Source organism: Lontra canadensis, unplaced genomic scaffold (genome assembly GCF_010015895.1).
Source record: "Lontra canadensis isolate GAN:19392208 unplaced genomic scaffold, GSC_riverotter_1.0 scaffold9, whole genome shotgun sequence".
In the NCBI taxonomy this organism is placed as follows: Eukaryota; Metazoa; Chordata; class Mammalia; order Carnivora; family Mustelidae; genus Lontra; species Lontra canadensis.
This window is the reverse complement of record NW_022631003.1, coordinates 11,768,460-11,782,280: the sequence shown is the minus strand read 5'-3', so window position 1 is coordinate 11,782,280 and position 13,821 is coordinate 11,768,460. Positions and strand designations below refer to the sequence as shown.

Here is a 13,821-nt window from a genome sequence, read left to right as displayed (position 1 = left end):
ATTTTTCAGTATTTTCCAACTGGTTTTTCTTCTCTGAACTGAACTGCCACCTAAATTTATTCTGCAGGTAGATGTATTTAAAATGAAGTCCTAAGCACCTCACTTTCCTGGTTCGGATTCTTCGCTGGCTTTCCATCACATGTGGGAGCAAATCCATCCTCCTTAGTATGGCATACAAGGCTTTTAGGTCACATGTTAGGCTTTTCATTAATCATTGTTGAGCTGAATTGGAACATTCCATGTGGATAGAGTTTTCAAGTAGGTTGTACCACCACCTGCATACCCTTGACAGCATGGGAGGTGCTGCCTTGACAGGTAGCCCGTGAAGGTGGCAAGTCAAAGAATGATTCTCTAGGGGTCCCTGGCCAGCTCAGTCGGTGGAGTGTGTGGCTCTTGATCTCGGGGCTGTGAGTTTGAGCCCCAAGTTGGGTATAGAGATTACTTAAAAAGTAATTTAAAAGAAACCCTTTAAAACCAAACCAAAACAAAACAAAAAGAATGATTTTTCTACTCCTTTGAAGAAATAGCTTAAAAACATTCCTTCGAGGGGCATCTGGGTGGCTGAGTGGGTTAAAGCCTCTGCCTTCGGCTCAGGTCATGATCCCAGGACCTGGGATCGAGCCCCGCATCAGGCTCTCTGCTCAGCAGGGAGCCTACTTCCTCCTCTCTCTGTCTCTGCCTGCCTCTCTGCCTACTTGTGATCTCTATCTGTCAAATAAATAAATTAAAAAAAAAATCTTAAAACCAAAAACATTCCTTTGAGGCGTTACCTTTTGTGGCAGAAGCTGCACTGGAGTGATCTCTTAGCGCTTCATGTTCAGGAGCGGGTCAGTGGTGAGGATGGATGTGTAATTTCAAGTAGACTTTGTTTCCATCATTTATCCCTCTACTTAAAAAAAATGTTTTTAGTAATCTTTTGCCTCTTTCTCATCCCATAATTTATTAAGCAGTTTCAGGCATTCCTGGTTCTGTTGCATTTAGACTTTTCATTAATCATTGTTGAGCTGAATTGGCTTTATTGTGCTTTGCAGATACTGTGATTTTTACAAATGGAAGGTTTGTGGCAACCCTGCTTTGAGCAAGTCTGTCAACGCCATTTTTCCAATAGCATTTCCTCACTTGGGGTCTCTGTGTCACATTTTGGTAATTCTCACCGTATTTCAAATTTTTTCATTATTATTATATTTGTTATGATGAACTGGGATCAGGGATAATGACTTCCTGAAAGCTTAGATGATGGTTAGCATTTTTATTTTTATTTTTTTTTTAAGATTTTATTTATTTCAGCTAGAGAGGGAACACAAGCAGGGGGAGTGGGAGAGAGAGAAGCAGGCTTCCCGGTGAGCAGGGAGCTCGATGTGGGGCTCGATCTCAGGACCCTGGGATCATGACCTGAAGTGAAGGCAACCACTTAATGACTGAGCCACCCCAGGCACCCCAATGGTTAGCATTTTTAGTAGTGAAGTATTTTTTAATGAAGATACATATATTGTGTTGTTAGACATACTGCTCTTGCACACAAATAGACTGTGATATAATGCAAACGTAACTTTTATAGGCATCAGGGAACCAAAAACTTGATCTTGATTTGACTCACTTTGTTGTGACACTTGCTTTTTTGCCACAGTCTGGAAGCAAACCTGCAATATCTCCAAGATATGCCTGTATTAATTTTTTTAAATTAAACCCTTATGGGCCACGTTAAGACACTCAGGTGATGTTCTTAGTGCCCTTGAAAATTCAGAAGATAAGGTTCCTATCTTCAGGGAGATCACAGTGACGTGAATGTTGAGACAGATAAACATTATAATAGAATGTGATAAATGCCACAAGAGAGTAATGTTCATTTGATTGGGAAGACACTGGATGCCACCTAGCTTCCAGTTACCTGGAGTCCCAGACCCCCATCTCATTGTTCAGGACCCTTTCTGTGGTTTGGCCATACTTGTGTTACAGCCGACCCTGTATTCCGGTCATCTTAGACACCTCCCTTTTTTCTGAATGTGGTGCCGCCTTTCATGATCTGCCATGACCTTTGTCTTTGCCTTCTTTGTACCCTTATCTATCTCAAGTACCTGTGTCTATTTTATGCCGAGAAAATAACTATTTTCTGTTCACCTTTTTAAGTACCAGCTCAGATGGTGCTTCCCACCCCACTAACCCAGAAAGTTACTTGCTCTCTTTTCTGTGCCCACAGGACCCTTCTCATATTCTCATACAATGTTTAATCATAATGCGTTATCTGTTTACATGTCTGTCTCTCCCTTTAAACTCATGACTCTTCAGAGGTACATACTGTGACTTAATCATCTTTGTGCCTGGTTATTCGCTGGCGTATTACTTAGAGTAAGCTGCCACATATGAGTCTTAATTAATTTACTATTTTACTTCTTTTGGTTTGTGTACCAGTATACTTTTTCATCTGCTTAATACTCACACCTGCCAGCATCCTTTACCTTTGTTTAGTACAGTTCAGTCCAGCCAGCTCACAAGAGACGTAGAGTGCCTGCTGTGTGCTAGGTAACATGTTAGGCGTGGGAAATGCAAATTAGTTTTGGGAAGGAGCTTGTGGTGGAGTAGGAGTGAGAGTTAAGTAAACAGATGATCTGTCACAATTTCTACTAAGGAAGCAATGTGAAGAATGCTGTGATACTGGGAAGCCAAGGGTGCCTTGGGGGCTACACAAGAAGTATGACTCTCCCGGTGGCTTGGAATCAGAGGAGGCTCCGTGAAGGAACTGCGCAGTTGGATCTTGAGAAGGGAAAGGAGCAATGTGGAAGGACGTGGGAAGACACGTTGCTCTGGGGGACTGTTGAATGTGACTTGGGAGGGCTTGAAACAGAGACAGAGCTCAGACTAGATCTGTAGCCGGGGATGAGATTATAAAGAACCTCATGTCATGTTCACGAGCTTCAAATTTTTTCCTAAAGGTAGTGAAGAGCCCTTGAAGAATTTTAAGCTGGTTTTATCAGATTTGTGTTTCTTTTTTATCTAATAGCTTCTTGTGCTTCCTTCCCTTCCCCTTTCCAAATATTGTCATGTTCGTTCTGATTCTTCCCCTTTTTTTAAGTGATGTTTTAAATTTTTTCTTTGTTCATTTGGTGTTTTCCTGAACACTTAATGTCACTTATAATCTATGATCTCTAACCTTGTGTGGGAAAGAAGGATTAGACAGACACGCTCTATCAGTTTCGCTGATACTTTCTACGTTGAGTTACTCCTTGATTGTTGGGTCGTTTTTCTCTCTTAATGAACTATTCCAAATTTTTTTGTGTGTCTTATTTACCAATCAACTTCTGCCTGGTGAGGTACATGAAGGATATACTGCATGAGTAATAAGAATCAAAATACCTTCCAACCTTGAAGTCCAACATCCCTTTGGAAATTTATTAAAAGAGGGACATGAAATTTCTGATAAACCATTAAAGATTAATTCCACAGATGACTTTATTTAAATAGGTTCCATATGAGATGAGACCCTAATTTTTTAAGATAATTTAAAAATAGGCAGACCTTTGCAAATTAAACTGGAAATTTGAGATTTCTATGAAGACTGCCTCGCAAAATTATTTTCCTTGTCACTGAGCAGAGTTTACCAGCTGAGTGTGTGAAATCTAGCTCAGCCTTGTACCATCTTGGGCTTAAATTTCCTCATCAGGATAATGCAGGCCTTGTATTAGATGATTTCTAAAGTCTTTTTCTGTTTTGTGATTTTTGTATCCTACATTTAATAACTTTTTCCAAATTATCTTTCGTGTAGTGCTCACATGGTCTTCTGAAGAAGCCATGGGTAGCTGTTGTAGCTGTCCAGATAAAGACACTGTCCCAGATAACCATCGGAACAAGTTTAAGGTTAGTAAAACTGGTTGAGTTCTATCTCTCTGCCTAGTCGGATATTCTTTTTCTCCACATAATATATCTTATTTCCTCACTTTTATCTCTCGACTCTTTTTTTTCTCTTTGTGTCCACTCTGCCTTTTCTTGTTTTAACAAATGATGACAATATGTTCTTACTGACAGTGTGGAATCCTCTTTACTTTCCCTTTGGTCCTCTCCATCCAATTAGAGCCATACAGTTCTAGTAAATTTTTTTTTAATGCCATTTTATAGGTGCCTCTTCAGTCTGGTCACCACCTCCCAGTCATTGCTTCATGCCTGGATAGTTTCTTAGCTGAACTCTGCCTTGAGTCAGTCACCTTTGTGATCCATCTTACAGTTGACATCATATTAATCATCCTCTTTCATCATTCTAAAACTCCTGGTGTTCTGTTACCTAGAGCCCAGATGCTCCATTTCTTACCTCTCCACAGCCATTTAGTGTCTCTTGTAGTCTGACCTCAGGTTTTTACACATCATGGCCTCTGGATCACACAGACCCATGTGTAAGTCGAAACCCTGCTGCTTTGTAGGTTTGTGACTTGGGCAGGTTACCTTATCACTGTGTGTTTGTTCCAGTTTTGTACAGTGGCGAAAATAATATTATCTGCAGTTTAGGGTTGTTTTGAGGATTAAATGGGGAAATACTCGGAAAGCACTCTGCCAATCCCAGAAATACAGACTGTTCTCTCAAAATGTTACCGATTCCTAAACTCAGCAGTGCGAGGCCTGCCCTTCCGTGAACTCTGTGCCGGTCTTGTCTTGGTCTCTCTGAAACATACTTTTTTCATGTCTGCTGTAGCACTGCACCTTCAGGATATGCCCCACAATCCCTGACCCACCAGTTCTCTCCTGAGGCCCAGCCCAAGTCCCTCCTCCTCTCACGTGAAGGCATCTCCAGCCACCCTAGGCCGCACTTCCTGCCTTTTGCCGCCTCGGTTGCACCCATTTGTCAGTTGCTCACATACAGCCTTGTGTTGTTGACTTCATGTTTGTGTATCTGTTACGCTCACTGGGCATGTGAGCTTCTTGTGGGTGGCACCAGGACTTACACTGCTGCATAGCCCATGCGCTACACACACGTTGGCTGGTGGATGGATTAACAAAGGAGCGAATAACTGAACCAGTCAGCGACAGTGCCTTTTACTGACAGACTGGCGAAATACATGTATGACCGTCCAGCGGGAACATTAGGGTGGTACTAATTAAATTTTCTTTTTTAGGTCATTAATGTGGATGATGATGGGAATGAGTTAGGTTCTGGCATAATGGAACTGACAGACACAGAACTGATTTTATATACTCGGAAACGTGACTCGGTAAAATGGCACTACCTCTGCCTGCGGCGCTATGGCTATGATTCAAATCTCTTTTCTTTTGAAAGTGGCCGAAGGTGTCAGACTGGACAAGGTCGGTGGAGCCTTTAATTTTTTTTCTTCTCCAAACAGTATCACATTTGAAAATTATTCTTTCAGTTATTCTATTTACAATGTTTAAATTAATACTTTACTTTTTTCCTGATAGAAAAAAAAATCCCCCGACTAAGTGGATTAAGAAAAGAGATGCCGTAAACCATGGCTTCATTTATCAGGCATTTACTCAGCACATTCTCTATGTCCAGAATTTTGACTCATATTATTTAAGATTTTCAGTAGTTGATTAGCTCCAGTAAATTGACTATGTATCTTTATTGTTACAACTTCGTGGGGAAAGAACCTAAACTTTAGAGTCAAACCGAACATGGTTTGGTTTTTTTGTGGCCTGCTGCATGATAGGCCTTGCACAAGTTACATGATCTCTGTAGAACATCAGATTTCTTGTCTGTCAGAAAGGAATGCTGATCCCTACTTTACAGAGCTCTTGTAATAATTAAACAAGGTAAGGATTGTAAACCATGGAGCGAGGCACGGACAAATGGTGAAGGATCACCTTGGTAATGGTGACTTGGGTGCCCCCTGCTGTTAAAAAGCAGACCAAAGGAAGTGTTCAAATCTTGTTTTTGTCTGCCTTGTTTTGGATATAGGAAAATTATTCTGTGAATTTCCTTTTGGGTTTATGTTTTGAAACAGAGACTATCATTAATTTATCAGACATTTGATTAAAAGACCCTTCTTCCTGTCAGTGCATAGAATGCTTACTTTTCAGTTCTGTTCTTTGACAGGTGTTCCTGTATTTTTTTTAAAGCTACAGCTACCATTTTCCCCTTCTCTTTTATATTTATAGGAATCTTTGCCTTTAAGTGTGCCCGTGCAGAAGAATTATTTAACATGTTGCAAGAAATTATGCAAAATAATAGTATAAATGTGGTGGAAGAGCCAGTTGTCGAAAGGAATAATCATCAGACAGAATTGGAAGTCCCCAGAACACCTCGAACACCTACAAGTAAGTACCAGTTTTCCCTCTTGTATTTTGAATAATAGACATTCATAAACTTTGAATTACGGATATTTAATCTGTAACGCCTTAGAAATCACCATTGGCTAAGATAAGTGTAATGGTTGTCAGTTCTTTTTTTTAAGCTGCTTAGAGCTATAATTATAAATATTTTTAATATTTTAAGTAGGAAAATATTAAAAGTTCTATTTTATCTAAAATGTGAATGGAAAGTTGGAGTGGAAGGAGGATGTTGTTTGTGCTCTGGTTTCTGTTGCGTCTTACCAGAAACACCTTGCTTAATTTTCTCAGCTTAGATTCCATTCTCATTCACTTTTATCTCTGTCTTCCCCCCATATCCTGCTTTTCTTCTTAAACCAATAAACAAAAACTCAGCTCCAGGGTTTGCTGCTCAGAATTTACCGAATGGATATCCCCGATATCCCTCATTCGGAGATGCTTCTTCCCATCCGTCAAGCAGACATCCTTCCGTGGGGAGTGCACGGCTGCCTTCCGTGGGTGAAGAATCTACGCATCCTTTGCTTGTGGCCGAGGAGCAAGTAAGCGTGTGCTACTGTCTAAGGGGATGACAGACTGGGTGGAGTTAAAGCATTGCTGCGCTGATGCGTGGAAATTTCAGTCTGAATTTTAGCTTTCACTGTTTATGACTTTTGTAGTGTAGAATCAGAGGAAACAGCATATATTTTCTAACATACGCCAAATACGTACAGGTATGGAGGGAGACATAGCATCACAGCAGCCTGTGGACTCACAGGAGAGGAGCGTCTGTAGGGAAGGATGGATAGAACTAATGGTCAGGTCCGGTTACAATAACTTCCAATGGATCTGGAATTTGTACTGCTTTTTATATCAGTGCACTACTAGCAGCAAGGTGGCTTTCGTTGGCAGTGTTTGTATGAGGCTCTTTAATGTTTCTAACTATTCTGTTTTTCATTTGAGGAGTGAAGTATTTGGTTGAACATCGTCTGTATGTTAATTAGTTATTCTTATCTCTTGTAAACCAAATGGTCACATATCATTAAGAAATTTTTACTGTTTTAAAATCTGTTTCTCTGTGTTCTTTACATAGTAAATGAATTCTTAGTTACTTAGTTATCATTCATGTCTAAGTCAAACTATAATTACACTTCCTTCAGTTTTTGCATTTTTTGAATTTTTTCAAATTTTATGAATAGTCTTCCAAACTTTTTTTTTTTTTAAAGATTTATTTGAGAGAGAGCGCACACGCGTGCATGCTTGTGAGCGTGGAGGGAGGGATAGAGGGAGAAGGAGAGAATCCCAAGCAGACCCCCCCCCACCCGCAACCGTGCTTCACCTCTAACCTGCCACCCTCCCACCCCCCCCAACCCCGCCAAGCCAGAAGCCCAACACAGCTCTTGGGCTTGACCCCGAGATCATCACCTGAGCCAAAATCAAGAGTCAGTACTTAACAGACTGAGCCACCCTGGTGCCCCTAGTCTTCCACAAACATTTTATATTGTTCCTCCAAATACCATTGACCTTTTCTAAATAGTGATGATTTTTTTAGTAGGTTGCATTTATTTTATACCAATGCATTTTATAGAACTCTTATTAAATCTGGCAGGGTTTATCTCTTTATTTGGTCACATTATCTGCAAATCATGATAAATTTGTCTCTTTTTTTTTAATGCTTGTTATTCCTTATTTCTAAATTATGTTTCAATACTTATGAGAATTTCTAAAAAACATCAAAATGATAATCCCAGTATGTTCCTGACTTTTTTTGACAGAATGCTTTTCATGTATCAAGTACAACGTTATGTGTTATTTTAGAGTAGTTACTCTGTTTTTGTTTTTGTTTTTCTTAGATTTTTATGTATTTATTTGAAACAGAGAGAGAGAAGCAGACTCTCCACTCTGAGCAGCGAGCCTGACTTGGGGTTCAGCCTCAGGACCCTGACATCATGACCTGAGCCGAAGGCAGGTGGTTAACTGACTGAGCCACTCAGGCACCCCGGAGTTATTTATTCTTTTATCAAGTGAAGAAAGTGTTTCCACAATCCTCCTCTCTCCCCACCTTTTTATTAGTGAAAAACAAAGACAAAAGCTTTGAAGGAGAGGGAAAGTTAATCGATAAAATTTAACAGATATGGTCAGCCTTTTATTGGTTATTGTCCACTCTTCTGTTTTGCTTTAGGTACATACCTATGTCAACACTACAGGAGTGCAAGAAGAGCGGAAAAACCGCACAAGTGTGCATGTCCCGTTGGAGGCGAGGATTTCGAATGCTGAAAGCAACACACCAAAAGAAGAACCAAGTCGTGTTGAGGACAGGGACCCTCAGATTCTTCTGGAACCCGAAGGAGTCAAATTTGTCTTAGGACCAACCCCTGTTCAAAAGCAGTTAATGGAAAAAGAGAAACTGGAGCAACTTGGAAGAGACCAAGTCAGCGGAAGTGGTGCCAATAGCACAGAATGGGACACTGGATATGACAGTGACGAGCGAAGAGATGCGCCCTCTGTTAACAAGCTGGTGTATGAAAATATAAATGGGTTATCTATCCCTAGTGCCTCAGGGGTCAGGAGAGGTCGTCTGACATCCAGCAGTACCTCAGATACCCAGAATATCAACAACTCAGCTCAGAGAAGAACTGCATTATTAAACTATGAAAATTTACCATCTTTGCCTCCTGTTTGGGAAGCCCGCAAGCTTAGTAGGGATGAAGATGACAATTTAGGACCAAAGACCCCATCTCTAAATGGCTACCATAATAATCTAGATCCAATGCATAACTATGTAAATACAGAGAATGTAACAGTGCCGGCAAGTGCTCACAAAATAGAATATTCGAGGCGTCGGGACTGTACGCCAACAGTCTTTAACTTTGATATCAGACGCCCCAGTTTAGAACACAGGCAGCTCAATTACATACAGGTGGACTTGGAAGGCGGCAGTGACTCTGACAACCCTCAGACTCCAAAAACGCCTACCACTCCCCTTCCGCAAACCCCTACCAGGCGCACAGAGCTGTATGCTGTGATAGACATCGAGAGAACTGCTGCTATGTCAAATTTGCAGAAAGCGCTGCCGCGAGACGATGGTACATCTAGGAAGACTAGACATAATAGTACTGACCTGCCCATGTGAGCCTGGAAAGCGGTACATTGTTTGCACCTTTGTGAAGTTTTAACCAATGAAGATGCAAGTGCTTCATTGTCATTTCTAAACACTAACTCCTTTTATAGACTGATAAGATTTTTTTTCTGAATATTTCCTGTGCTTCTTTAACTAAAGGGAATTAATGTAGAGCAGGTACTCATTAAAGAACACTAATTTCAGTATGTACTACTCATTACTGTACAGCAGCATTCCCATTTTCACAGTGCCTATTTCAAATGAGAGTTGAAGCGAGTGACATGCTGGTTGATTTTTATCAGTAGTCTGGACTTACGCATATCATTCATGTCTAAGTCATGGTTGGCATTTAAAACATTTTATAAAGCCTCTTGATAACGTGCATTGCTAACAGATAACTCTAGGCGTTGAAAGTAATATTTGTAGATTCACTATTCCAGGTATATGGCCTCCAGCATGTAACATGAGGAATCCTGTATTTCATTAATTGTAGGCTTTTTGACTTGAGCCAAAACATGTAAAGGAAATAGAAGTACCACACCTCCTTATATACCAGTCAGTTCCTTTGCCTTCTGCGTTACTAGGAAGAGTCATGCGCCCGGGAATATGGTTTGCTCTTGGTGTGTTGAAAGGCAGGAAGGAGACAAGATTTTCTGTTTACTCATCTCATGATGTCATTTGAAGGGCATGCCCAGATATCTTAATCAGAATTACACTAGACTCAAGAAATCAGTCTCAGGTCACTTTACCCAAAAACATTTGGAAATCTGAACCACGATCTCCTGCAAGTTTCTCTCCTGTAGATTATGAACAGTGACATTGTTTTCTGGAGGCGTTTGTGCCATTTGGTTGCCAATTACCTTCAGTTTTTTCCTTTGGTGTTCGGGATGTCTTATTTTGTCGCTTAATGTCTTTTTTTCCATTTAAAATGTTCGAGTTTGTATATAGTTTTGAAATTGGATTACGTGTTCGTTGTCGTTTCGTTTGCATTTTTGTCAAATTGTGGTTTTGAAGGTTCATTTGGAACTTACTGTTATTCTATAACAGGGTTGCCCTTGTCCAGTATTTATTTGTATGCTGTTTACTTTTCAAGTTGATGAAAACATTCGCTCAATTTGAAACTTCACTTGTGTCCATAGGTGATCTCTTGAACAGCCGAGGAAAAAAAGGAAGCTACTTTTAACACGCAAAGTTCCCTAAAGGTACTGTGTTCTCTCTGTGGGCACCCTCCCCAGCACTTTAACAGTGATTCCCTCGTCACGCGGCTGCAATTATATTTTGCCCACAGTAGTGCTCCTCAGCTCTGCTCTCCTTTCACTCGTGGCTGGAGCTTCGGTTATCCCTTGATTCCATTAGAATGTTAGGAGTGTTGCCGGCATAGCAGGTACAGTGGAAGTCTTAGAGCAATGAGATTGTGTCATAATTTAGGATTTAGAATGAATTGAAGTTTATATAAACTGAAGAGAGTCCATGAGTCCTTAACTCTTGGAAAATCAAGAGTGTTCCAGTTTCTCAAATGCTAGAGAAGACAAGGGACGGTACAGTGGAAAGGCTAGGTAGGTTCCTGTTTTCTCTAAATAGGAGGAAGTTTGAGATCATGATTTGGATCTCTCTGCCAGATGTAACTAAGGTTAATTGAGCATGAAAAGGTTTCAGTCATAGAGCACCCAACCTGATGAGTAAATAATTATAGGACAGTGGATGGATTAGCAGAATAATAGAGTGGGACCATTATAAAGAAAATAAATTATTAAAGGCGTCTTTATTATTTTCAGTGCCATTGGTTTATGTGCATAGCAGAATTTTCTTTCTTCTTTTTTTTTTCTGTGAACTTGGTGCTTAATAAAGTGTTCCCTGTTCTCTAAAAAGAGAGCAGTGGTAAAGGTGTGCAGTTTCCATTTTTAATATATCGTTCCATTTATGCTTTCTTCTGAGTAGATTGCTAATCGTGCCAAATTTATGTGATGGTTTTTGTAATGTGGAATAAGAATTATGATGGAACCAGTACATGTGGTTTTCTCCAAAACAAGCAGTCAAGACAGAACCTCCAAATGAAAGGGCTGACCTATTGATTCATTTTGGAGGTTGGATACTTTATTTTCCTCATTATTTTCATTTTCCTTCCAGATTCTAATTAGTTTTTATGTATTTTAGGTAGCGCCAATATAATCATTGCAGGTTATGCTTTAAATACTGTGTGCTTTAAAAATGAAAATGGGACCAATTTGTCTGCTAAGAATTTGATTTTAGGTACTATGAGTATTAGGAAGATGTATACAACTGGTGTTTATTTCTAGATGTCTCTGGAAATCACCTGTGTTCCTATTTAATAAAAAGTAATGTAGAACACTACTTGTCCTTTGCAGTAGTCTAGTCATGGGCATTAAGCTCTGTCCTGGAAGAATGTACCTGTTACTAGGTGCATTTTAGAATGCGATATTTTATTGGGATATAATTGTGGCCATATGTTTCAGATTTTCTGAGACAGACCTAATTTTAGATATTCTGTTCCCGTTGGTAGACCATGGGATCCCACTTTTTGGTTTTGGAAATAGAATCATCGTTCATATGCTTTCCCCCCAATAGAGTCCTCTTTTACCCATACAGGTGATAACAGCTTTTTATCCCAGATCAGAGGTTGGAAACTGATATGGGTATTACCTGTGTTTTTTTGTCATGTCTTTTAATTCCCAGTTTCATCTTCCTTTAAAAATGAAAATATGGTGCCTTCCCTCCCTCCAGGAAGATTGGCAAATAGTTCCTTTTATTTACTGCTGCTGTGGAGTGATGAGATATGCACTTTACTCTTGAAGACTCAGCAAAAAGCTTTTCACTTCCCAGTATATCCAGAATAGATCACATTTGGGACTTATGAAAATTTGCCAAGCAATCTTTGTTTTTTATAGATACTAATGTTGACCCCACAGTTCAATGTTATAAGTCAAGCTAGTCTTTGTTTATTCCTTCCCTCCTCAAAAAAAAATCTGTGGCACAACATATAAAAATGTACCTCAATAATGTTCTATTAAAAATGGGACAGGGGCCTTATGTTTTCATAATTTCCCAATAATGTGCCACCATATTTTTGCCTCAAGGTAAAGGTTTTAACAAGCTAAAAAGTACTTCCCACTCCCCGCTGTGCTGTTCCTAACCCATAATGCCCAAGTGTTTTGTGCAATGTGTAGTGTGTGTGTATAAAAATATATATATGTATATGTATATACATATATATGTATATATCTCCTTGAAATAGACATACCATCAGAGACAACATTCAGAAGTAACTGATGTATTGGCATCTTGTTCATATTTCTGATATGTGAGGTATACGGTACTAATTACCTTTTCCCTGATGTTTGCCAAATTTGAATAAAGGCATTGGTACAAAATTACAGAATGTATAGAAAATGTTTTTGGCTTGAAAAACTAACAGATATTTTATGACATACCACAGTATACTCTGCCCAAACCAGCACCCTATCTATCCTGTTCTTTACACCCCTATTCCCCATTCCTACTTCCTCATTTTTTGGTATAACACAATTCTTTTGTAGCATCAATACAATTACAATTCTATGACAATTGGACAATAATAGTAGCATGGAAACGGACTGGTATTAATAGTACAGTAGTCACCGGTGTGCCACATTTGCATTAGTAAATGCAAAATATACATTTTATAAAGGAAAAATTTTGTGTTACGTTTTTTATTTTCATTACATTGTATAATACTGTAAGATTATTGTATGTCCTAATTTGCATTATAAATGTTTTTTTCCTACGTAAAGGCATAAATATAGCAACTTTGTATAAAGGTAGCTTGTTAGATTTTTAATTTTTTCTTTTATAAAAATTGTCTAACAGTGGGACTACCATTGCCAAATTGTATATGAAATAGGAATTTTATCCCCTATGGTTAATTTCTTTTATAAACATTCCATATTTCTCTAATAAAAGACATAAGTGATACTGTACTATGCATAAATTGTATATTAATGCTGTTTCATATCAGCATTTTAAATTTTGGTTTGCATTTTTAATATTGGCAAAATTTACCACTGTTGATTAAACCTTGTTGTATATGTAACAACATCTTTTGCCCTCTATCCCTTCCCACCCTTTGTTCTCTGTTTCTCCCTATCAGTGCCAACTTCATACATTTTGTAGCATGGCAATAAAATATAACTTTTACACTGAGGCCAAGTGTGGCTTTTTGGAGGACGTGGAGCTGGGAGGATTGCCCTCTAGTCGTTCTTTGCATATGACTTTTTGCCATATAAACCATATCTCCAGGCATGAGAAGTTATCTCATATATGATGTAAACATGCTTTTAAGGACAAGTGTGAATGTGCTTTTAAGCTTAATTTTTGTCATAACAAATAAGAACTAATTTTTTTATCTTTGGAAAAGACACAGTTCTTGGAGTACAATCAAACCTTTATTAACTGGAGTA

The 13,821-nt window shown here is 39.1% G+C and overlaps 1 protein-coding gene across 3 annotated transcripts in view; it reads left to right on the top strand.

Annotated features, from left to right (window-relative positions):
• Positions 1-11,463, top strand: part of FRS2 (fibroblast growth factor receptor substrate 2) — a 62,871-nt gene extending 51,408 nt beyond the window's left edge. For all 3 annotated transcript variants that reach the window (XM_032854844.1, XM_032854843.1, XM_032854842.1), the window contains 5 exons: positions 3,761-3,852; positions 5,100-5,286; positions 6,100-6,258; positions 6,646-6,809; positions 8,429-11,463. In XM_032854844.1, coding sequence (XP_032710735.1) covers positions 3,787-3,852; positions 5,100-5,286; positions 6,100-6,258; positions 6,646-6,809; positions 8,429-9,379 — 1,527 coding nt within the window. In that variant the 5' untranslated portion in view covers positions 3,761-3,786 and the 3' untranslated portion in view covers positions 9,380-11,463. The remainder of the gene's footprint in view (positions 1-3,760; positions 3,853-5,099; positions 5,287-6,099; positions 6,259-6,645; positions 6,810-8,428) is intronic.
• The last annotated feature ends 2,358 nt before the right edge of the window (positions 11,464-13,821 follow it).